The 26,529-nt window shown below is 39.5% G+C and overlaps 1 protein-coding gene across 2 annotated transcripts in view; it reads right to left on the reverse strand.

Annotated features, from left to right (window-relative positions):
* The window catches only part of Rp1 (RP1 axonemal microtubule associated), a 108,331-nt gene extending 82,026 nt beyond the window's left edge, over nucleotides 1-26,305 (reverse strand). The window contains exons 1-4 of one of the 2 annotated variants that reach the window (XM_075968044.1): nucleotides 25,679-26,305; nucleotides 24,799-24,970; nucleotides 9,046-9,209; nucleotides 6,517-6,603 (exon numbers count right to left, since the gene is read on the reverse strand). In XM_075968044.1, coding sequence (XP_075824159.1) covers nucleotides 6,517-6,603; nucleotides 9,046-9,209; nucleotides 24,799-24,970; nucleotides 25,679-26,305 — 1,050 coding nt within the window. Of the gene's footprint in view, nucleotides 1-6,516; nucleotides 6,604-9,045; nucleotides 9,210-16,975; nucleotides 22,558-24,798; nucleotides 24,971-25,678 lie in introns of those variants that run through there. The other variant, XM_075968043.1, reaches the window with a different exon arrangement.
* Nucleotides 26,306-26,529: the final 224 nt, after the last annotated feature.

Genomic DNA, 26,529 nt, shown 5'->3' on the forward strand with positions numbered 1-26,529 from the left:
GAGTTATTAACCAAATCATGGAATACCACTATGGTTTTTGAATAAGAATGCGCTCATACGCTCATACATTTGACTTACTTGATTCTCACAGGGAGTAATTTTGAACTAGCCACTACTTTTCACAAAGCAAACTTAATTTTCCATCCTGCTTCGAGAATCTTTACGACTTTAAGGTAAAGGTTATGGCATTACTAACATTACTCATCCCTAATAACACCGTAAAAATTATTCACCTTCCATGAATTTTTCAATGTATTCTCTCATATTATAAAACTGCAAGAAAGAAAATTTACCAAGTGTATTAGGTACTTTTCTATTGCTGTGATAAAACACCATGACCAAGATCACCTAAAAAGAAAGTGTTTAATTGGCTTATGGTTTTAGAGGGTAAGAGTCCATGATGGCAGAGCAAAGGAATGGTGGAAGGAACAGCTGGGAGCCGATACCTTGAGCCACAAGCAGGAGCCAGAGAGAGGTACCCTGGAAATGGCAGCATTATTGGAAACCTCAAAGCATATCCCCAGTGACACACCTCTTCTAACAAGGCCAGAACTCCCAATCCTTCTCAACAGTTTCACCACAATGAGAATCAAGTATTCAAACACGGGAATCTATGAGGACTATTTCTGTACAAACCAGCACATACCACTATCTGGCATCCATAGGCTCCTGGGTATATCATAAGGTAAGATGTATTCAGTTCAACTTCAAACATCTGTACAGTCTTTTTTACAGAATTATTTAAATTATTCATGCGTAAATAAATACATACATCAATTCAAATAAAATAGACAAATTACAAATATTTTCTAATACATGATTAGTCATTGTACTGGTTGGTGTTTTGTGGGTCAACTTGACACAAGCTAGAGTCATCGGGGAGAAAGGAGCCTCTGTTGAGAAAATGCCTCTATGAGATCCAGCTGGGAGGCATTTTCTCAATTAGTGATCGGTGCTGGAGGTCCCAGCCGTGGTGGGTAGTGCCATCCCCGGGGTGATGATGGTGCTACGCTCTATAAGAAGGCAAGCTGAGCAAGACAGGAGAAGCAAATCAGCAGCACTCCTCCTGGACTCTGCCTCAGCTCCTGCCTCCAGGATTGTGCCATCTTTGAGCTGCTATCCTGGCTTCTTTCAGTGATGCATACTAATGCTAAACTCTGAGCCTAATAAACCTTTTCCTCCCCAACTTGCCTTTTGGTCATGGTGTTTCATCACAGCAATAGAAACCCTAATTAAGACAATCACCAAAGACTTAAAGGCACCTGCAGCAGACACTAAAAGCTTTACTAATGATAAGTTCTAGCCTTGTCTCTCATCATTTCACTCCTAGTTGCTAACACACAGTTCACCAACTTTAGCATTCAAAATCCTTTTCCATTGTTTTGACATGTTTCCAAGCAATTTAACTCTCTTTGTTGAAATGCTGTATAAACTGGACTTATAAACCACCTTTCAGAACATTAGTTCATGCATGAGGTACATCCCTTTGTCAACAAAATAAATGTTTTGTCAATGTTGTTAAATGAAAATTTGTTCCAATTGTATTTTGTCTATAAGACATTCATTTCAAATAGAATTGTGTCTATAACTTTTAAATAGGTTTCATCAGAGTTCTTCATAATGTGTATCATTTGCACCTTATTCTTGTTTATTCCCTTTGTCCCACTGACTCCAGCCTTACCCCTCCACATTCCTCCAGCTGGTTTCTTTCTGCCTATGGCCCAATAGTTCCAACTGTGCTTACCCTCCTCTTTTACTGATATTTTTTGCATAATATATTCTGATCGTACTTCCTTCTCCCCCGACTTCTCCCAGGTCCTCACTATATCACTAAGTCCCTACATCTACAGTCTTTTTCTCCCTCTCTGTAAAAAGCAAATAGGCAAAAAAAATATTTCTAAACACTAAATAAAAAAAGAAAGAAAGAAACACAAACCAATACCCCCTACTCCTCTTTTCCATTCCCCTCCCCGATTCAGTCTTCCAGTTCTAACCTTTCCATAACTTTATATTCTATTTCATCTTTCTTGGGAGATCATTCTTTCCCTCAATATCTTATTCTATAACTAAACTATGCAGTTATTCAGATTGTAGTACACATATTAAAAGTTTAAAAACTAACATCCACATAGAACAGAAAACATAATATTTGCCTTTTTGGATCCAGGTCAACTCACTCAGGGTGATTTTTCTTCTATCCCAAACAATGAATCTCTGAATGTCTTACTTTTTTAACAGCTGAATAATCTTCTGTTGTGTAAATGGACCTTTTTCATGTGTAAATGCACCAGCTGATGGACATCTAGGCTGTTTCTAATTTCTAGCTATTACTAATACAACAGTAATGAACACAGATGAGCAAGTGTCTCTGTAATGCAATGCAGTGTTATTTGGGTATAGGTTATACATAGCATTTGTGGAAGAAGCTATTTTCTAGTTTGTATTTTTGGTTTCTTTGTCGAAAAAAGTTGTCCATAGGTGTTTAGTTTTTTTTTTCTGCATCTTCAATTTCATTCCATTAATCAACATGTCTGACTTTATGCCAATACCATTCTGGGTTTATTACTATATCTCTGTAATGCAACTTGAAATCAGGATGGGTGATACTTTCAGCAGTGGTTTTATTATTCACTATTTTGGATTTTGTGTTCCCATATCCATCCAAAAGGATACAAATTGTCCATTTGATTTCTGTGTAAAATGCTTTGGAATTTTGATGGAGATTTATTGAATTTGCTTTTATAGAATGGTCACTTCTTTCTCTATTTTAATTCTACTGATCCACAAGTATGGGAATTTTTATATCATCTGGTGTCTCCTATTTCTTCTTCAATATCTTACATTTTTATTACGTAAGTCATGAATTTGCTTGGTTAGAGATATTCTGAGCTATTTTTGAGGTTATTGTGAAAAGTATTGCTTCCTTGATTGCTATCTCGGCTTGTTTAATCATTTTTACACAGGAAGGCTATTGCATTTGTGTATTAATGTAATGTCCTGCTACTGTACTGAAAGTCTTTATCAACTGTAGAAGTTCCCTGGTAGAGTCTCCAGGGTCTTTTATGTATAAACACTATCATCTAAAAATGAAGATACTTTGACTACATTCCTGTTTGTATTCCTTGGTGTCCTTCAGTTGTCTTCTGGCTCTATTAAGATTTCAAAGAATACATTGAATGGGTATGAAATCAGTGGGCATCCTTGTCTTGTCCTGAGTTTCTCTCTTTTAGACGTTGACTGTGGGTTGCTGTATATTACCATTATTATGGTGAGGTATGTCCCCTGTATCTCTAGTCTCTTAAGGACTTTCATCATGTTGTTAAAAAGAACTGTTGGTTTTTAATAGCCTTTTTGACATCTAATGAGATTATCAATTGGATTTTGTCTTTCATATGGTTTATGTGGTGCATTACATTTATGGATTTTTCATATATTGCATCATCCATGACTCTCTGGAATAAAATCAACTTTTTGATGTGTTCTTGAATTCAATTTGCAATTATTTTGTTGAAAATTTTTGCATTTTGCTCATAAAGTGAATTAGTCTGTAATTTTCTTTTTTGGGGGGATTATATACCAATGTAGTTTCAACCTCATAAAAAGAATCAGAAAATGCTCCTTCAGTTTCAACTTTGCAGAATATGAGGAGTATTTCTGGTAATCTGTTGGAAGTCTGGATCCATCTGGCCCTGGGCTTGCTTGCTTGTTTGCTTGGCTTTTTTTTTCCTGGTTGGGAGACTTTTAATTACAACTTCTATTTAATCATTTGTACAATCATATTTATAAAGGAGCAACATTTTTTTTCAAAAAGAGTGACAGCCACCCTGATTCACCCTCAGATCATGTTAGTCTCCTCCTTTCCGTCACTAAGTCACACCTCCTCTTTGAGACCTGAACCTCATCAGAACTGGACTCAAACAACAAATTTTATACCTACATTTTCAATATTAAAGAGCTTGGATTACTCTTCCATGAGAGTTCCTGCCCAGAATGCTCTGTTCTCCTAGGGTGGTTCCTTGCTTTATATGCAGCTTTCCTTGGCAAATATGTCTCTGGCTCTTCTAATATTTTGGGTTCTCTGGTGAAATCTAGACTGCACTTCAATAGTTTCATACAACAGCTCTTCAGAGCTTCTTGCCCTTTTAGAGTCTTCATGCAGACTAGTCTACTGCACATTCCCTGGCCTCAGCAACTCTCCTTAACTGCAGAGAAAGATTCCACAAACCCTTTGCTCATGTATTTTAATGACTCAAACTCTAGAACCAGATTTGGTAGCCTCCTTGCAATGGATCCTGGTTTTCTTTAAATGCATTTAAAGCCCCGATACATAAATACCTGAGGCTCGCAAAGGCACTTCAACTGGCCATAGCAACTGCCCAGGCTTTCTGACCTTCCAAATCTGAGAAACCCTGATCTCTGTTTCAGATGCTGTCTGGTTGTTCGCTGGACTCCTGGGCCTGCCTAATCCCTCATAAATCACCCAGACTATTTCCAAGGTGCAATCAAGTACAGCATTGTGTGTTGACTGTGCCTTTATTCCTTGTGGCATGGGGACATCAAGCCCAGACATCACTTCAGCTGGCCTCCTGTATCTAGCCACAGACTCCTGAGGGGCCTGAGCACCCTTGGCCTGACCACGACCATCTCTCCCTGGGAGCCTTAAGTAGACATAAACATATCAGGGTGATCTAACTCTTTCCTCCTGGACACTGGGGCCACCTACTTAATCCTGATGGAATTCTAAAGAAACACATTTTCTTGTTCCCCTTTTGTCGTGGTAGGGTTACACCTTTACCAGCCTCATCAAACCCCACCAAATATATTGCCCATGCTCAATACCCACTCTCTCTCCATAACCTCAGAGGACTGTCATCTTTTCAGAGAGAATCTTCTGCACCCTTTGGGCTGCCCACCGCTTGGGCATACTCCCCTCAACCGCCTTCAAGGCCCGCCACATGTGCAATGCTACTTACTAGGACGCTTGGACTTCTCCAGCTGTTTCCTCTTCTATCTGTTCTAACTTGCCTCTCCCCTTCTACTGGGTAAGTGTCACCACAGGGCTCCTAGCTTTGTTTACTTTTACTACAAAAGTCACATAGGTGGACCAAGACATCTTTCCCTTCACAGCTGCAGGTATAGCCTGGCTTCAGACAGCCTGGATACTGTTCCCTTCTTATCTGTCGTTACAGTGTAGCTTCCAACAGCCAGGATACCTTTCCCTTCAGAGCTGGAAGTATAGCCTGGCTTCAGGCATCTAGGATACCTTTCACTTCAGAGCTGCAGGACTTGCAGGTATAGCCTGGCTTCTGACAGCCAAGATACCTTTGGCTCCAGATCTGTAACACTTACATATTGGTGCCAAAACTTGGAAGTCGCTACTTCTTTAGCTATTTACCATTGGTTTTTTTCCTCTTACTTCATTCAAGATCTCCAAAAGGTGGCTCAGACCACCCTTACCCTCAGTGGCCAAATAGACTGACTGGGACACCATTAAGTCCTACAAAAGCAGTGAGGATTAGATTCACTAACAACAAATAGCGATGGTCTTTTTCTCTTCGTCAGGGAGGAATGTTGCTTCTCTGTCAACTAGTTAGGTACAGTAATAGACAAGATCTGACATCTCCAGATGGATCTCCAAAAATGTAATAAATAGTCCAATTTCTTTGGCTGGATGCTCATTTACAATCCCTGTGGAATTAGATGTTGCCCTTCTTCATCCTCTTTCTCCTGATTCTATTAATCCTACCAGTTGCACCCTGCCTTATAGACTTTTTAATTTAGATTTTTTTTTCAACAACAGATTCAAAAGATCTCTAACCAGACTTTTAAACAGCTGTTATTACAGGATTACCAGCCTCTATTTACAGAGCCAGAGGAGAGTGACTCCTGATTATATCCTGATTGTAAAGATCAAGTGAAGATCGTGAAGACTGTAAAGATTGACACTCTGATTCAACAGGAAGCAGTTTAATGACATCACCCCATTTCCCATGACCTGATTGTCTATAAATAATAAACAAAAAAGATAGAATGTAAACCACTCAAGACACATGAGTAGCAGGATCCCTCTACCAAGGACCTCAAATTGCCAGGTTCTACCCAAAGAATACTCTAACTGCCCTAACCTGCCTAAGCCTGCCCCCATCCTACAGAATAAGAAGTCCACTTCTGGAAATGAAACCCTACCACTCTCTATCCTGAAAAACTCCACCCTGAAAAGTTCCACCTTTTTCCCAAGAAATTTTATGTAAGCCTTGTACCTTTCTCAGGTTTTGCTGTTTCTCTACTGAGCGGAGACAGTCACTCTCCTTCCAATGAATCTCTTGTTGTGCTGTGTGACTTTACGGTATTCCTTGGCTCCTAGCTGTCAGGATACCTTTCTATCAAAGCTATAATACTTACATTAGTGATTCCATCAATTCCTATAGCACTTACAAAATGTCTCCTTGAAGCATGATTTCGGAAGAAAATTTGTAGAAAAATTTGTGTAAAATGGGAATGAGAAGATATCCTTACCCCCTTACAGTGCCAAGATGGGGAGCATCCAGAATTAGTGTGGCCAATGCGAATCTTAAATGGTTTTCCTATATCCCCAATTGTGATCTACAAAAGAGTCAAGAAAACATGTTTTAGTTATACTTCTTAACACAACTCAGACAAGAACATTGCATACTGATAAAGGGGTCAATTCATAAAGACATCAGAATGACAAATATGTATCCCAACCTCAGAGTACTGAAACATACCAAATGTGGTGCTATAGATTGAACCCAGGGCCCTACATATGTTGAAAACATTGCTGTGTCACTAAGTTGTACACCCATTCCCAAGAAAGAAGAATTTTAAATGATTGTGTAATGAAACAGACAGTCCACTATAATAAACTGTAGAAACATGGCTAAATGACAGAAAAAATAAACAGAATCAGAAGGAAGAAGATCTCACCAACATGGCCTAATATCTATCCAACATTCATTCAACAACAACAAATATATAATCTCCTCAAGTATGCACAGAACATTTCTTAGTATAAATGATGTGTTAAAAATACTAATGGTTGAAATTTTAAAGATTATGATTAGGTATGGTGGTACACACCTTTAACTCCAGCACACAGAAAGGAAAGGGTTGCAAGTTTGAGGTCTGCTTGGTCTTATGAAGTAAATTGAAAGTCCACACTATAAAGTAATACACTGACAAAGATGTGGAGGAAGGATATTTTAAAACAAACAAATATAGATATAGATATTATATATAATATATAGTATCTAAATACAGTGAAATAAAACTAGAGATAAATATGAGAAGGAAAACTGGGAAAGTTATATGTAAATTAAAGAGCATATTCTCAGTGAGTTGGTCAAACAAGGAATTCCACAGTAACTATAAAATACATGAGGATAAACTAAACCAAAACACAACATATAGAAAGTTGTATAAGTAAGCTATGAGTCATATTCATAACTGTAATCACATATATAAAAAGGAAAAAACACCATAAATGTATAGTCCAACTTTCAACATTAAAAGAAAGTTCAGAGTAAATGAAACCCTAAACTGGCTGAGTGAAAAAAATGATAAAAATTAAAGTGATAAATACATATTAGAAAATAAAATAACTCATCAAGCAAAGGCAGTTTTTCAGAGAAATTATTAACAGAAATTACAGTTCTTTGACTACTCTGTTAAGAAAAGAAAAAGATTTAAATTGGTAAAACCAGAAATTTAATATAAGATGTTGTGTAAAAACTTCACAAAAATAAAAAGGGTTAAAAAGTCTAGCATATAGTCATGGAAATATTATGTATAATGTTAATAAATAAAAACTAAATTTACTAGAAATTTTATAGAAACACACAAACTACCAAAACTTATACAAATGTGTCTTTTATTTGTGCGTGTGATTCTCATGCCTTTTCTTAGCACCTACTATAGTAGGGTGTATGTGTTCTGGTGGACGGACATTGTCTTACTATTAATGTTTGTGTTTTGTGTTAGTATCATCTAGGCATCTGGTTTGGGATGATTGAGGTGATTCTAGTTCATGATATCTGGTCTTCTTAGATGGGGACGTGTTCCTTTCCTTGGTTTCTGTTGCCCTCTCCGGATCTTAAGAAATTGTGGTGGGTGTGGGTTTCTTGGAAGAGACTGCTTCTGCAGGTTCCTGGGTAGCAGAGAAGTGGGCTAGGAGTCTAAGCTGAGAGGCCCTTCAGGAAAGAGCTAAGTGCATCCTGTCCACACCAAGAGGGAGGGGCTTCAGGGAGCTGGAAGCACAGTTGGAAGAGTGGTTCCTACAAGCAGGTTGGAATAAGGCAAAAAAAAACTAATCTGAAGAGATAGGGATAGAAGGGCCATGGGGACCCTGGATCCGAACCACGAGTTAGAGTTTTCCACAGATGGAGTTGAGGTGGGAAGAGGGGTACCCACAAGTAGGTTGTTACCAGGTTGATGGTGAGAATAGCAAGAGTGTATGGAAGATAATAAACACAATGTGAATCACCCACCTGAGTCCCTTCCAAGTATGGTCAATGAAGGTCCCAGGTAAAAAGTGCTTCTAGGTATCTGGGGCTGACGCAAAGGAACAGAAAGTACTAGAAAGAGGTGCTGAGAGGGTCCATAAGAAAAAGGAAATCTGGGTCCACTCCAAAGTTAGATAGAGTCTACAGGGAATGGAGGTAGGATGGGAGAATGTGGTCCTGCAAGAAGTCTGCTTCAGGACCCAGATGAGACTGGAGAGACTTTAATGGAAAACAGGAAGAAGAGTGGAAATTGCCTATCTAGTGCCAGCCTGGTTTGGCCGAGACCACATAAAAACAGTGACTATTAAGGACAAAGTATTTCTCTCTAGCTTATGTTTCTTCCCATGTGGTGGACTTGTGGTAAACCTTCAAGAACAAAGATAACCATGAATTTCTTTTAACTGACCATCTACAAGACATATGGTGTTTAATAAGAAGGGCCTATTATAGGACAAGCTGCACTCGTTGCAAAGTTCCCACACTTGTATCACTTCATTCATAGTTTTTACTCCATTTTATGACTTACAGTAAAGATGTCTTTGTGTCCAGCCTGGAACCGAGCCCCATCTCTTCCATAAAGATATATAGGCACTGAGCTTCTGTATTCTCCATATAATACAATGTAAACCTGCGAGCTGGTCCCTGCATCTGGAAAGTCACTCGTCATGACTGAAACCTTCCAGTTTCCACCTACAGAAGCACAGATAACACACAGTGTGTTGGCAGGCCATTATAAAGACAGGGTCAAGACAAAAGGTTCTCCTTTTCAACTCTGCCTGTAAAAGTATCATAACATTGGGTTTTAAAACTGGTTTTATAAAATCTCAGTATAAATGTCAAACCTACATTGTGCTGTAAAATATTTCCCAAAATAAATTTTAAAACAAGGGTAGAGATTATTGGCCTATTGTAGTTGGTCATGCTTCATCTCTGAGAGTCACACTAGAACTTCCAGAAAACTCCCAGTATTTTGATTAAATATCTACAATATTCTTATGTCTAACATATAATATGTATGAACAGAAATAGTCATTTTAAATGTTTGTTTTTATATGTGTTCTTTCTAAAATAGTCAAAGAATTTGAAACATCTTACACCCTTTATTTTAACTGTCCTAGATAAACAGATAATACTAAGGTTAACAATGATGAGAAAAACTGTGTGTCTCCAGGAATACAAAGTAGTGCTCTACAATAAATGACTCATTGTGAATATAATAAAGTTCCCTGTATTCTGCAGCTACAGTTTTATTTGAATGTGGCAGGTGTTTCGTGGGGGTAAGCATTCAAAATGCAACCTGCATGTGAATTAGTGAGGAATTAGAGCATATCCTCAATTCTACAAAAGTAAACAACAAATTCAGAAACTCAAATGACACTGTAATTTTCGTTCTAAATTTAAAGCAAAGTATATTTTATATTTTGTCATTATGATAAATAATCAAATTCTAGATTTAAATTTTACTTATGCCACAATAATTTGATAAATAAATGCTGTATTTGTGAGAATCTACTTTAAACCTCAAATTTTTATTTTACTTGTCAAATACATGATAAAAAACCAGACAAGTATCATCTTGGTAGATGTTCAGTTTGTAAGTAAAAATAATTTCTCTAGTTAGCAGAAAATACCAACCCATTTTGTTGTTGTTGTTTTACTTTTTGATTCACTTATTTATTTTGCTTCCCAGGTGCAGCCTCCCCCTTATCCTCTTATCCCAGTCCCTCTCCCCTACTCCACCTTCCACCTCCCAACCCTCTCTTTTTTAGTTTCCATCCAGAAAAAGAGAGGTCTCCTATGATTATCAATAAAAACATGGCATATCAAGTTGCAGTAAGACTAAGCACTTCCACCTTTGTTAAAGTTGGGCAAAATGTCTGAGTATGAGAAGTAGGGTCCCAAAAGCCAGTAAAAGAGTCAGAGAGAGCCCCTATTCCCATTGTTAGGACTCCCATAAGAGGACCAAGCTGCACAACTGTAATATATATATGCAGAGGACCTAGGTCAGTCTCAGGCAGGCTCCCTGGTTGTCGGTAGTCTCAGTGAGCACCTGTGAGCCAGCAATGGAGAAATTCCCCTGCTCATCATCATTTCCAGCACCACATGTGTTGTTGATCTTAGCCATTCTGAAAAGTGTAAGTTGGAATCTTAGAGTCGTTTTGATTTGCATTTCCCTCGTGGCTAAAGCTGTTGAACATTCCCTTAAGTGTTTCTCAGCCATTTGAGATCCCTCTGTTGAGAATTCTCTGTTTAGATCTGCACCCCATTATTTAATTGGGTTGTTTGGTTTGTTGGTATCTAGTTTCTTGAGTTCTTTATGTATTCTGGAAATCAGCCCTCTGTCGGAGGTTGGGTTGATGAAGACATTTTCCCATTTTACAGGCTGTCATTTTGTCCTATTGATGGTGCCTTTTGCCTTACAGAAACATTTCAGTTTAATGATGTCAAATTTATTTATTTATTAATTGTTTGTGCTACTGGTGTTCTGTTCAGGAAGTTGTCTCCTATGCTAATGAGTTTGAGATTATTTATTACTTTGTTTTCTATCAGGTTCAATGTAACTGGATTTATGTTGAGGTCTTTGATCCACTTGGTCTTGAGTTTTGTGCAGGATGATAAATATAGATCAATTTGCATTCTTCTACATGCTGACATCCAGTTAAACCAACAATGTTTGTTGAAGATACTTTCATTTTTTCCATTTGTGGTGTTAGAATAAACTCAGCATGAAATCAACGCAACCAAAAGTAAAAAATAAAAAAGTAATAATTATGTTTTCGGGTTAGATTATAATTGGGAGCTCACACTACAGAACTAGGTATGACTCATAAGCACTGAATGCAGAGATGAAATCACATGAGAGTGTTTCCACCTGGTCTCCCTCTGTAAGCGTTAGTCTCTCTCCAGCCACACTGAAGAACTTTTAGCATTTGAGGCCCATATTGTCAGAACCATAGGTAAGGCATGATCCCTAGTTCTAAAACATCTCAAGTTTTACAAGTCTCATGAATTCCTCATGAATTTACAGGACAGCTCCTCAGAAGACTTCACGATATTGATCCAGTTCATCAACAATTGCCAGAAATATAAAGAATTAAGTGTGAATCTTGAAAATAGATCATTGGACTAACAGCTAAAGGGAACAATCTGAATGTTTCCTGTAAAGCTCACCCCCACCTATTAAGCCAACAGCTCATTAAGTTTTCTTGAGCTTCTGCTAAGACCTCAATGCCTTGCCCTTCATTTGCTTTCCCTGGGGTCGACTGACCAATGACGGTGGCGTTTCACTGTATAATCCTCTACACGGGAACTGCAACTCGATTTACTAATAGCGTATTTCCTTTTGTTCTGGAAAGTGCTGTGCCCTCTACATTGAAGACCTGGGGAAACATCTACATGGTTAGTCCCACCCCTCCCCACTTCTTCCAAGCAGAAGCAGACAGCCCAGGTTGTCCCTGGCAGTCAGGTATTCTCCACAAGTGATTCTTCAGAGAGCTCCAGCTTCTGATAAGGCATTGCACAACTGCCACCTGGTGGGCAAATGCATAAATCCACCACTCCATTTTAAGACAATAGTCCCTGGCCTCAGACAAGCATCCATCAGTAGTAGCTAGTCATCCACAGGGCTTATCAAGATGTGTCCCATCTTGTGTTTAAAAACACCTAAGCTCTACTGGATACAAAAAACTAGACTCCCACTTTTTGGTCATTCAAAGTGTTTCATATAAGAGCAAGAGTGAGATCTGTATGATCATAAATTTCCTTTACAATTTTCCTTAATATTATAAATTTCATAGTGTTGCAAGGTGTTCTTTTTTTTTTTTTTTTTTTTTTGGTTTTTCGAGACAGGGTTTCTCTGTGGTTTTGGAGCCTGTCCTGGAACTAGCTCTTGTAGACCAGGCTGGTCTCGAACTCACAGAGATCCGCCTACCTCTGCCTCCCGAGTGCTGGGATTAAAGGCGTGCGCCACCACTGCCCGGTGCAAGATGTTCTTTAATCAGGTCTCACACTATAGTTCAGGCTGCCCTGAAACTTACTAAGAATTTTTATTTATTTCTTTGTTCATTAGTTAGTGTAGGTCTTGTATAAACAAAACATTCTTTAAATATTTACGAGCAAAATTTTAGATATTTCCTGAAATTGTTGAAATACTCTGTTTTACAAAATACAAGATAATTAGTGCTATCATTTACTAGTTTAAATATCCTTCTAAAGATAAGGATCTGAATCTATAAACAAGCAAAAAAAATGCCAACAACAGCATTTCTCATCCATACAGGATACATTAGGAACATTTCCCAGGAATGTGCTGGTCTGGAATATAAACATGACCATTAATTAATGTGGCCTCAGACCTCAGAAATCAACACATGCACATTTTTGTTGCAAGTCAGAAGTACATTATATGTCAACCTCTACCAATTGTCTTCAGTTTCATTTTCCTGTGTAATAAAGAAGAGATGGAGAGGCAGGAAAGACGGAGGAGAAAAGTGGCTTTTTTCCATTTTTTATTATTGTTTATTTTTCTCATTTTTTAGCTTTCCATTCAGGGAGACACTACAAGAGTTAGGGGTAGATATGGAGGGACTGAGAGACAAGCAGAACTGGGGTGCACGATGTGAAATTCCCAGAGAATTAATTAAGAGCAAAACAAAATACCACCTCAAAGAGGATCAAAGCTGTATCCTACAAGACAAAGGTATAAAAAAGGACTTTCTAAATAAGACTCCAGAGCAAAAAATTGACAGCTTGGACCTCGTAAAACTAAAACACTTCTGATAGGTCTGAGCTAGGTCCTCTGTCTATGTTATAGTTGTGTGGCTTGGTGTTCTTGTAGGGGTGTAGTTATTTCTGACTCTTTTATCTGCTCTTAAGACCCTTTTCCTCAGAGTGGGCTGCATCATCCAGCCTTGATATGAGAGTTTGTGCCTAGTCTTGTAACTTGTTTTACCATGTTCAGTTGATATCCCTGAGAGCCATGCTCTTTCCTGAAGGTAAATGGAGGAAGAATGAATCTTGGGGGCGGGGGAGAGGAGGGAGAGGAGAATATGGAAACTGTTTGGGATATAATATATGAGAGAAGAATAAATAATTTTTTTAAAAAACTGAAATATTTCTGTAGTGATATTTCTTTTTTTTTTTTTTTTTGATTTTCGAGACGGTTTCTCCGTAGCTTTTGGTTCCTGTCCTGGAACTAGCTGGAACTAGACCAGGCTGGCCTCGAACTCACAGAGATCCGCCTGCCTCTGCCTCCCAAGTGCTGGGATTAAAGGCATGCGCCACCACCGCCCAGCTCTCATTTATATTTTAATAAATAAAGCTTGCCTAAAGATTAGAGAGTAAGAGAGCCCCACTGGTCGACCTTACAGACCAGGCAGTGGTGGTGCACACCTTTAATCCCAGTAGCCATGCTAGTTTGCTATGGAAACCAGGTGGTGCATGCCTTTTATCCCAGTGGTACAGGCCTTTAATCCCAGCCCTAGAAAGAAATATAAAATGGAGCAGGCAGGGAGGTAGGACAGCTCTCAGTTACAGTCTCATTCTGAGATTCCTGGAGGCAGGATGGCCATTTCAGACTGAAGCAGAGGTAAGAGCCAGTGGCTGGCTTTTCTGACCTTCAGGTAGAATGCCAACTTGTGTCTCTGGGATTTTATGAACTGAGCTACACATTTCTGTAAACTAAGGAAACAATCAAGTGAGTGAAGGAGAAACATACAGGACAGAGATTATCCTTGCCAGCTACACATCTGACAGAGGATTAATAATTAAAATAACTCAAAAGCACAAGGAGTCAAGGAAAAGATGACCCAAAGGGGGAAAAAATGGGCCAGAAATTTAAACAGAGAGTTCTCAATAGAAGAAATAAAAATTGGCTAAGAAATACCTTTAAAAGTGTTCATAATCCTTAGCAATTGGGTAAATGAAAATTAAAACAATTTTGAGATTCCCTCTGACCCTCGTCAGAATGGAGAAGATCAACATAACAGCTGACAAGAAATGATAGTGAGGTTGTCTGCAAAGGAGAACCCTCATTAGCTGTCGAGGAGAATGCACATTTGTCCAGCCACTCTGGAAGAACCCTCAAAATATTAGCAATAAATCTATCGTGTGACCCAGCTATACCACTCCATGGCTTATGTCCAGAAGACTAGACACCCTACTCCCCTGATCCTTGTTCAGTTCATTATTGTCCTATTCACAATAGCTAGGAAATGAAAACAACCGAAATGCCCTTCAACAAATGACTGGATAATGAAAATGTAGTACCTATACATAGTGGAGTACAATTCAGCTATAAGGAAAAGTGAAATCGGGAAATTTGCAGGTCAGTGGATAAACCTCGAAAAGAGGATATTGAGCGAGTTATACCAGACTCACAAACACCACATGTTCTCTCGTATGCAGCTCCTAACTCCAGATCTTCAGATGTGACTATATAACACGGAGTAATCACACAAACCAGGAAAGTATAAAGGGATCACAGGCACAGGGAGAGGCTTGAGAGGGAATAGCAGAATATAGGTGATATTTATGGAGTAACAGAAAAACAAGGAGACTTCAGCTGGGGATGGGATGGTGTAGTGAGCCGGACAGGATCGCCATTACAAGATGGCGCTGACATCCTGTCTTGTTGGAAATAAACAACTCCATATTTGGCTATGCCTTTGAGAGCTGTGTGTACCCCGCTTCCCGCATGCGGAAGAGGATCCTTGAGCCTATCCCGATGCGGTCTGGTGTCAGCTGTTGGTGGCAGCCAATCACAGGGCGACCCGTGTGCCAATTCCCTATTTAAGCAGCTGCCTAAGTGCGCCCCGTCCCTTCGCTTCATGCTGTCTCTCCCCTTAGCTCCCTGCCCCCTTTGCTTCATGCTCTCTCTCCCCTTCGCTTCCTGCCCTTCCCTTCCTCTCCCTCGTTTCCTGCCCCCTCCTTTCCTGCTCCCCATCAATCAAGGGCACTCCAGTAAAGTAGAATCCTGAGGTGGTGGTCGTTCTTCCTCCCTGGTCGAGAGGTTCGCCACAGGACGGAGGTCAGTATAAGAGGAGAAGAAACAAATAGCACCGAAGTTATTTGATAAAGCTTCAAGAATTATTCTATATTTATAGGAAATAATATACATATGTGTTGGAATATAACTGTGAAGAAAAATTATATCATGAAATTTTCAGGTAAATGAATGGACCTAGGAAAGATTATTTTGAGCAATGTATCCAATATCTGTAAAGACAAATGCCACTTGTTCTCTCAATTTCCTAGCTCCAGATAGACAAGATTGATGGACAGACAGGTAGGTAGATGGCATATTGTAAGAGCCAGAATACTAGGAAGTTTTCCGTGAGACTGCCTCTCTTAAAAATAGCTGCACAAACAAAACCTAACAATGATAATACCAATGGACAATGCTAACACAGAAAAGGGAAACCTCATGGGGTCTGACGCCTACATAAAGAACTATAGGCACATGAATGCTGAAAGAGGAAAAACTAGCCTCACCCAGTGACGAGTGTCCTAATTGGTTATCCAATACAAAGTAGCCCAGCCCTGAAAACAAATACACACAAGCAAGAAAAATAATATCAGCAGTCTGTACTTACACATTTGTTCCTATACGTGGAACAATAATAATCAAAGAGGCTATCAATTTGAGAGTTGGAGTAGGGACAGTGGAGGAGCTGGATGGAGGGTGTATGGGAGGTGTTGGAGTGAGGAAAGGAAAGGGAGAAGTGATGTAATTCTATCTTAACTATAATATATAAAACTTTGTTAAAATAAATTTTAAAAATTTAATTTAAAGATTAAAATTTGACAGCGTTTGGAAGGCAGAGGCAGTTGGATCTCTGTGAGTCCAAGACCAGCCTGGTCTACAAAAGCAAGCTTCAGGACAAGCTCCAAAGCTATAGAGAAACCCTGTCTCAGAAAAAAAGATTATAATTTGTAGAAAACATACTGGAGGGACAATGGTGACAACTGTCCTATAGAACACTTAGTAGCTTCAGTGGATGTCTGAGGAGACGAGACAAGACTCTCTGCAACTCTAGAACAAGAAATTTGCAGATTGTGATAGAGAACTTGCAATCACATTTTTATTCAATCGGCACTTAAAATAATAAATTAAGTACTTTAAAGTTACATTTATTCACTAATTATCCAATATGCTATATACATAGTTAATATTTTTAAAGACATATTTCTTGTCCTGGCCGTATTTCTGATATTCTGGTCAAAAATGTCATAGGTACAGAAAATAAGTTTAAAATGAAACCACATAAAACCATAATTACTAAGAAACAAGGGACAAGGCAATGAAGAAAGCCAAATCAGTTTTATCCAAGAGTATATTTTCCAGATATTTGAAAGTAATAAATTCTTAGAGAGGATCTAGCCTAAATTCCATCCCATACATTGCACCTTTTTATGGAAAACAGCATTGGAAAAACCAGACTGGGTTCATACTGTAGCTATAAATCATCTTGCTTATTATTGCTTTCAATATCTATTACATTTAATTGGTTTTCCTCTTCCCAGATGAAAAGAATTTCACCTTCTAAAATATAATGTATTTCTAATATATTTCCATTTCTGATATTTACGGATTTCTCAACTTGGCAAATATCTAACACGTAAGCTAGACCAAAGAGTTCAAAGGGGAACTGAAAACTGGGATTTTCTGTTACTGATTGGTTAGGATTTGTTCTTGAGTTCTGGACTCCGTTAATTAAGTTGCTATTCTCATCAACATTTTTTAAGTTATTTGTCCAATTGCTAGGGCTTCGTGTAATGGAATTTATATCCTCTGCAACTAGCAATAATGTATGCATGAGATCTGAAAACTTTTTCTCTAAATATAATTGGAATTTCTTCAAATCAATTTTTTCCTCTAAGTTCAAAGAGTTAACATGTGTGTGTTTTATTCTTTCATCCATCAAGTCAACCATGTTTTTGGAATAAAATTGATCAAATAGACCACCAATGGCATTATCCGTAAATGTTTTGCTCACACTCGCATTATTTCTCTTGCTTCTGAGTTTGTTTTTGTTTGGCTGCAGCAGAAACGGGTATATTTTCATCCATAAGTGGTAACCCAAAGAATTTTCGATATCAGAATCTTTGCGGTAAGCAAAGCCTCGGTCTTCCTCATTTACAGGTTGAAAGGTAACTGTTAATATTGGACAATGTTGGCCACAAAGAGCATAGAGTTTATCCAAAGAGTCGCCTTCCTGAAGTGCACTGTGAGTGATTTTACTCCCCGGTAATGGCTGGGTTTCAATAGCATCACTGCAGACAGGGTGGACTTTATTGCCAGCAGGAGCAAAGGTTTGTGTAACAGATGTACACACTCTTTCAGATGGATCCTTAACCTTCTCCTCCTTGTGATGATTTGGCATTCTCTCTTTGGGATGGGTTTTATTCTGCACATCTAGAAAATCTTCACAAAAGGGCTCAGAGTCACTACCATGAGGTAAGTTAAAATAATTACATTTTACTTCAACGGGTTGAGTCATTTCCTCCAGTTCTGAAGAGGACAATTTAGCCAATGTTGGTCTGGGAGCCAAATCTCCTAAATGTGAATACGGCACCTCCAAGCTGCTCTTATCAACGAGAGTATCCACTGATGTGGTGTCTGCATTGCCATACATGCCAGTATTGTCAAGTGACACTCTCCACAAGTGATTTTCCTGCAGGAGCCATTTGCCATTGTCAATCAGCTCTCCTTTCTCTCTTTTCCTAAGGACCTTGTCATGCTCAGCTGGTTTTGTAACATGTTCTAGGGTGTTACCCCCAAAACCTCTCATGCCATTGACGTCACCTTCACCTTGTCTTTCCTCCTGGAATTCCTGAAACAGGAGGGAACTTCTAGATTCCTGTTCAGAAGAGATCAATGACTGGCACTCAGAATCATTAAAATTTGTTTTCTTAGCACACCGAACTTCCACGGGATTATAAGGACAAACTTGAGATCTGTGTATAGACCCATGAAAAAGTTGTGGTTTGATAATTTCTGCTTTGCCATAAAGCTTTTCTATTGCCCTTTTAACAATTCCTCTGTTGTGCTCTTTCTCATGGGCTGCATCATCATTGTCACTGTGATCATCACTGGATGTTTTATGAGGATGCCCTCTCTCACTGTCTGGTCTACAGTCTGACCAGTCTGAAGTCATGGGACTTCTGAGATGGGTTTTACCATTAAGTGAGGACTCTGCGTAATTTACATTTTCAATACTTTCTACCATCATTTTAACTCTCATCTTATTTTCTCCTCCACTGATCTCCTTTTCCATATTTTTATTAGAATCATAGCAAAAACCTAAAGATGGTGATGTCACCTGCCCCCTACCAATTTTCTCCAAAATCACAGTATTTCTTCTTTCGTCTTCTATAGTATTCCTATTTGATATCTGCATCAACTTCAAACTCATTCTGGCCTCTAACTCTTTTTTCACGGACTCCTCAGTAGCTTGTTCTTCAGCACTTACTTTTATATTAAAAATATCTGTGTCTTGGCTTTCTGATTCTTCAAAAGATTCTAATTCTGAAATGCTATTACTTTCTTTTGATGTCATGCTATTGGTTATGGACCCTGGTTCTTCAGAAGTTCGTGATTCTTCCTTATCAAAAGATAGACATTTCTTTTTATTCACAATTTTCTTAAGTGAGCAATTTTCTAATTCTTCTAGAGAGCTACAGTCCTTATCAAATTCCGGACCAGTTTTCCCTAGGAAAAGACCACAGGAGCTTATGTCGCTGACATTTTGATGTGATGTTGATACATTAGAGTCATTTTTATGCACAGAGCCTACCAAAATATTTAAATCTTTTGGAACTTCATCAACTGTCTTGAGTTTTTCAGTTAATTTCAAATTATCACCATATTTTTTTTCTTCTGAATTCACAAAGTCAATCGGATTGCAGGCTTTGATGGGAATGTAAGTCTCAGCACTCAGGCAAGCTGCCTCACAGGTGCTCTGAGCACAAACCTTATGGGAACACACACCACTGGTAAGTAAACAGCCCGCTCCAAGGGAAGAAGCATCATTTGTGGAGAGCTGACTCATAGTATAGCTATTACTAGTGAAAAGGGCATTGCTTGGGTTACCTGCCTCTTTTGAAGGATAAGTCATATTCACAGTACACACCTCACATTGAGAGGTATGTTCCCTGTCAATCATTTCTGAAACACAGAACTCGGGGTCACAGTCCTCCCTGGCAGAGCAACCCTCATGCAAGAGCATCTTCTGTGTTCTCTCGTTTTCATTACACTTGACAACACTCTGGATGCTGGCTGCAGTACAATTCGCTGGTACCGTATCTTGTTCTCTCTCACTGGGTTCTCTATAATTTTTGGTTGATTCCACTAAGTTGGCAACAGCAGCCTTCAAGTCGTCCGCTTCCTCTGTGATGGCAACGTGCTTCAGAATTTCCAACAGTGCAGATGTTTCTGCAGATCTGCTGGTAATCTTATGAGCATCATTTTGACGGAAGCTATTCATACTTCCCTTTAGGTTTAGTACCAAAAGCCAAGCGAGAAGGAGGTTAGTGGATGAATTGTATAGTGCAGAAGGAAATGCAACATCTGCTAATGAACCTAGAATTTGAGCAATACCATTTTGGTTTTTCTTGTTGCTAGCAACAAAAGCTTCCAGGTGTTGAAGCAACAGGGCTGGTAAGTAGTTCTTCAGAACATTCTCTCCCGTGGTGTCTACCTGAGTGGCAGCCTCAATCCTCTGCCCTTTGGTAGCTAGGTTCATTTCTTGGTAAATAAGGCTCACTTCTGGTGTGGACTTTTCAGTAGATAAATGACTTTCAATACTATGATGATTAGCAGTGGCTACTAACCAAGGGCCACGGTCATGCAGAGAAACATCTTGACTCTCACAGGCGTGTTTATCAAGCTCTTTGCCGTGATCTTTAACAAGAGATTCACCAGCCTCTTGATTTTTATCGCCTGTCCAGTTGTCATTTTTAGTTTGGTGCTTATTACTTTCCATAACAAAACTATTTCTTTTTGAAGAAGCTGTGTGGAGATTATTTCCTGGAGAACCGTTACTGTTATAATTTACCATGATACTTCCATTTTTGCATAGTGGAGCTGAATTTCTGGGCTCAAAATCTTGATACGTATTTATGTTCTGCAGCCATCTCTGTACATAGTTCTTAACTGAATGATGGGGAATATCCTCAGGAAAATCAGGTTTTTTGAAGGAAGCTAATGGACCTGCCCTTCTCATAACATGCTGCTCACTTACTATAGCACCTGCCTTCAATTTATCTACCTTTTGTTTTTTGTGGCTTTTTAAAGTTACGTGTAAATCATTAACTTTAGGGGCTAAACTCTTGCTTGTCACTCCTCTTAAATTCTCTGTTACTATCTCCACTTGTGACTGTGGACTATGAAAAGGTTTCTGGTTTTCCTCAAGGATATTAAATACATGAACTAAACTCTGATTCTCCAAATTACTTTTAAAAAGGTTAGATTCACTGTGGAGAAACACTTTATCTCCTTGACCAATTTCTTGTTTCCTGAGTCCTCCTAAACTTACCATTTTTAGTGGTCTGGGTTTCCTTTTAACTAAAAGTCTTTGAGTCTTAGGATTTTGAAAGCCATTTAACTTATTCTTATGGAAATTCTTGGAAATTTTGGTACTAATATTATTACTTTGGGGGCAGAAATGATTTGATTCAGTTATCACATCACTTGGATCCAGGCCTTCCTTACAAAATCTCCCTCCTTTAAGAGGACCATCTGAATCTCTCAGTAGTATTTCCTGGGCAATTGCTCCTTCTTTGTTTATCTTCCCAAGTTTTTTAGAGGTTCCTTTGATTTCAATCACTTTTTTCTTATACCTGGGATTTATCATATGTGGCTGAGATTTCTTCTTCTTTTTGCTGGGAAAAGAGGATAAAACCTGCTTTCTATTTTCTTGAAGTTCTGTTAAACCACAGTGAGCAAATTCCTTAACTAGTGTGTCTACTCTTGTGGTGACAGCTGAGGATCCTACAGAAGGAACCTCAGAAGTACTTTGGTCATTTCCAGAGTTGTTACCGGAGGGAAGAGTTCTATCTGCTGCAAATGAACTGCCCCTGTCATGCGTGTTACCACAAGTTCTGAAACGCTTAATACCAGTTTTGTCTGACACTGCACTCTCAACTATGCCTTCCTCCACAACTGAACTCTCCGAAACAGTTGGTGGTAAACCGCTGCTATGGCGCATCTTGAAGACCTTCTGACTTGTAATTTCTATAGCACCAGCGTTTACGGCGTTTGACGTGAGCAGTCCACTTTCCTTCGATCTTTCTAATGTCGACTCATCTTTGCTCTGGATATGAACAAGTTTATTAGATACTGATGACATTTTGCTGCAAGAATGTGCAAACACATGATACTCAGATTTTTCCCCACCCTCTCTTTCTTCACTGTAGGAAAACTGCTTCTCCTGAACCTCGGTTTCAGATACTAGAGTAACAGTACCTATCACAGACTTCTTTTGTCTCCTTCTCCTTGGCCCAGGGGTTGGGGGCCTATAAAAACGTTTCACTTGCTTCTGGCCTCCCTGAATAACATCTGTGTCCACAGAAACATTCTCCCAGCCAGCGGAGCTGCATGATTCAGCCTGCTGCTCTGTCTTCTGAGAGTTGTCTTCCTCTGTCAGACTGCCCTGCTGAGTGGTATCTGTGATGTCTTCGGACAATGCGCGTGCTGCATGCTTTAGGCTGGATGGTCTCTTATCCATTCTTCCCGGATAACTGCTTTGCTCGCTCCTTCGGTCGTTAATTGGAAGCCCAGTGGCTGTCCACTTTACGGTCTCTTCTTTGATCTTGAATCGAACTTTCATCACTACGGTCATAGTGCCATCCTGATTAAAAACAACGGACTTCTCAACACCGTCTTCAGAAGGAAACGCTGGCAGATCCTGAGAATCATGCTTCTCCAAGGTCAAGCTGTTTTCAGGGACTACAGAACAGTCTGAAGAACAGTCACATGTTTTCTCAGAAGCCAGGGACTCGATCTGGGAACTTAGGACTGAAGGCCTGCGTGCACTCACTTTCAAGATTTTAAGAGTAAAAGATGCCATGTTAAAACCCAGCATGGAAAGAGGAAGTTGTAAATATCCCAAGGAAGACGCAGCAAAGAGAAAAGAAAAGGAAAAATTAGTACAAAATAGCATTTTTTTCTGTAGTTTCCAATAAAATGTTATAGACGCATTTCTAAAATCTATATACTCAATGGTTATTTGAGAAATCTTACTACAGTTTCTGGGGTTTTGTTCAAACCACTATTAAACGTAAATTAATCATACTTTAATGGAGACATATTTAGAATTTTAATTTATAAAGGAATGACAATAAGAATATAAAGTACAAATTACTAGTGAATATATTGGGTAAAAATGTTTTCTGTGTGGTTTATTTGCTTACCAGTACTGAAACTGGAATCTGACAAAGTTCTGTAGATCCCAGTAAGAGAGACTGGCAAGCAGCAGTGTGTACTGGGGTCCATTTAAGCATGTGCAGAAGACACTCAGTAGCATTATGGAAGCTAACCATCTTTATACTTGATCAGTTAAATAATGTTTAAATTTTATATGTGTCGTCCATGCAGTTGATTTATTCATATATACACAAAAACACCAACATTTGACACAGCCCAAGTGTGGCTTTTAATATGAAGTCTGTCATTAACCTTAGTAGTTGTGCTTCTTAGAGTGAGAGATTTCTTCCTAGAAGTCCTTGTAGATTTGCACATGTCCCCTAAAGTAATTGTCTTTGGAGTTTTCAGAGCTAATCCTAAAATACTGCTTATAGCTTTGGGTAAATAGAAATTTCTCATTCTTAACTTGATGAAGCAAAACTCAACAAAGCTCTCATAGCCTCAAAGTCTATCAAAAATAATAAAGAGATGATAAGAGACACAAAAAGTGCAAGTCCACTTCAGAAAATTGATCAAGGTAAAACAGTACAACTATATGCATAATATATGCTCGGCAATTAATACCTAAAAAATAGGTGCATTAACAAATATGAATGTACTCCTGAAATAATCAGATAAAGGTGATAAATTATTTCAGCCATACTAGCAATAAGAACAGCGATTACTACTTCTTAAAATAAAGATTACTCCAAGTCTAAAGAGAATGAAAATTCAAATTCATGTGTAAATGGCAATCGACACTGAGCTTCTCTCGGAGTTAATGAGCACAGTGAGTAACTGAGTTAAGTTTTCTCACACTCTTGAGCCTCAAGATGCCCTCTTTCTCCCCTATCCCAGTGACAGTGCCCCACTGCTAATCAAATCCTAAAATTTTCAAAATTTAGATTATTGTTACTAATGTGAACTGGCTGAACTAACTACTTTATTTTGATCAAAAAATGTTTCTTAGCATAGATAATTTTACAGGAACAGCTTCAGAAGGGAGAGTATACAGTTAGGTTTTTTTTTTAATTTATATAGACCACTGATTTACTGAACTCAGCTATGAATGCTCCTTCAGACAAAAGTCTACAACTACCAGAGAAGTCACTTATACAATTCTATAAACTCTTTCCAAAGCAAAAATTTCTGACATTTTGTTTTTTTAAAAAAAAAAAAAAAAGCCAGGCAGTGATGGTGCATGCCTTTACACCTATAATCCCAGTACTCAGAGGTGGAGAGGGGTGGATCTCTGTAAATTCAAGGCCAACTTGGTCTATAGAGCAAGTTCCAGAACAGGCTCCAAAGCTACAGAGAGACCCAGTCTTAAAAAAAAAAAGTATATTTCATCCATGTAAAAATGTGTATCATTGATTATTTGGAAAAGTCTTTCGAAAAGTAACCAGATATCTGTGACTATTTCCTGCTATACATTAGCAAATTTTTGTGGTGACATTTTGTTTGTTCAAATCAAGCTGGCCTGAAGATCAGAGGCCAGAGCTAGCCACTAGCTAGCCATAGAGATCTGGAGGTTTGTACAGACAGGCAGGAAGTGATATGGCTGGGGGAGAGAGGAAGTGATAAGGAGGAAGGAGACACAAGCTCAGTCTCTTTTTAGCTAGAAAGCTGAGAGGTAAGGTGGCCGTGGTTTTGCTCCTTCATCTCTCTGATCTCTCAGCATTTTCCCCAATACCTGACTCCGGACTTTTATTAATAAGACCTATTAGAACCTGTGCTACAAATCTCATTTTGGAATACTTTTAATCCTCTCATAATTTGTCTTTTGTGATGAGCCTGGTCCTTTAAATATAATTTTTCCTGGTAAGGCAAAGAAAAGTTTCAGAGCTAATAAGTGAGTATTTATGAGTGACTTACTCTTTCTTTTCTCTAACGTGGGTTTACCCTTCCGGTGCACACGATGAGAGACCCCTGGTAACTTAGCAGGAAGCAAGGACTTTTGGATGTCATAATTTCCGGGCTTAAATGGCTCCCTTCCAGCTGCTACCACAGCTCCCGAGCTCAGTAGCACTGCTTGGAGACTAGGTACCTAAGAGAAACCAGAGTCACTGTCACACATGAGCAAGTACTGATCTTTCCATGAGGTATGTTTATAACTTTGAATAGCTCACTTGGGCATTTTCTTAGATACCAATCACGCACACAAAATTAATCTAGGCATGATGGGGGATGGGTGTAAGCAGATCCATAGACACTATTAAGCCTGCATACTAGCTAGAAAGTGAGAGACTAGTTTTCTAGAATAACTAAATATCTTTAAAAGCAATGTTGTATTCCCCACCGAAGTCTGCAGTTTCAGCAGCCAAGTGCCTGCCAATCCGCAGCCAACTGCGCAAGGACATGAGGGATAGCAAGGTTGAAAGCTGATCTCTTGAGTCCGTATGGTTAGCCACAGACCCCGCAGACCCTGCAGACCTGCCACGGGGGTACTAGGAAGATGCTTTTTCTAGATGGGAAAACACTACCCTTGAACACTCGCTTCTAAGGAATACTATGAAAATGGTATTCTTTAACCAAACATTGTAAGTTTTGAATTTAACAAACAAAACATGAACAAAACATGTTCACAGACAACAAATGAGGGGGAAGCAGATGCCTTCCGACCCAATAACCCGTCAGGTTCTGACAAGAAGACCAAGACTACTACACACATACATGCACATGTATACACGCACACGTGCACATACACACACATATACACACGGGAGATGACTTAGGAGTCACCAAAAACACTCACTTTTCTTCCGTCCGTGGCATACAATTTGGCCACTGGCCACTGCAAGACCTGTGTCAGGTACTGCAGAAAGGCCTCGAAGCTCTGCGTAATCCTCCGGCTGAGAAGGATCACACGCCTGGTCTTCGGGTCGCCGTTCCGGAAAACCACAAGCCTCCTTGGAGCACGGAGCATGCCGGGAGCAGTGGTGGACACCAGGGCAGTAGCAGAGCCGAGGTGCACATGTGTGCTTATAGAGCGGCTGCTGAGCCAGGGCCGAGGGCGCCGGCGAGCCTTGTCCAGGTCAACTGGCAGCACCTTCCTATTGTGGGAGCACAGGTAGGACTCACCGTCCTCCAGCTCCTCCAGCCTGGTGATGCTGTGCCTTCCACGGGGTGTGCTGATGTTCCTCACCCCAAAGGGTAGGGGCACCTTCCTGGATAAGTTGTCCAGGAGAGCTTCGAAGGTCTTAAAGGAACGAGGATTGACCACCACCTTCACACCGCCAAACTGGGGGTCCCCGCTCTTGTAGAAGCTGATGCGTTTAGCCACCACAGGGTGAGTGACGTTTGAATGGCGAGGGATAGGAACTTGACCTTCAGAAGAAGTCAGTTGAATCATGGAGAAGCTAGTAGGCGGTGCCTCACTCATTTTGGCAGAGACCTAAAGAGGGAGGGAAAATGGCTTATTTTCACAACGGTCTGGAGCTGTGTCACTGAGACTGTATGGTAATGCTAATGCTTGCATGTTTGCCCACTCCACCTTGTGATTTTAGAATATAAAAGAATACTGGGCACTAGAGAGATAGCTTGGTGGTTAAGATCTCTGACTGCTCTTCCAGAAGACCCAGGTTCAATTCCCAGCACCCACATGGC

The sequence above is a fragment of the Microtus pennsylvanicus genome, chromosome 3 (genome assembly GCF_037038515.1).
Source record: "Microtus pennsylvanicus isolate mMicPen1 chromosome 3, mMicPen1.hap1, whole genome shotgun sequence".
NCBI lineage: Eukaryota > Metazoa > Chordata > Mammalia > Rodentia > Cricetidae > Microtus > Microtus pennsylvanicus.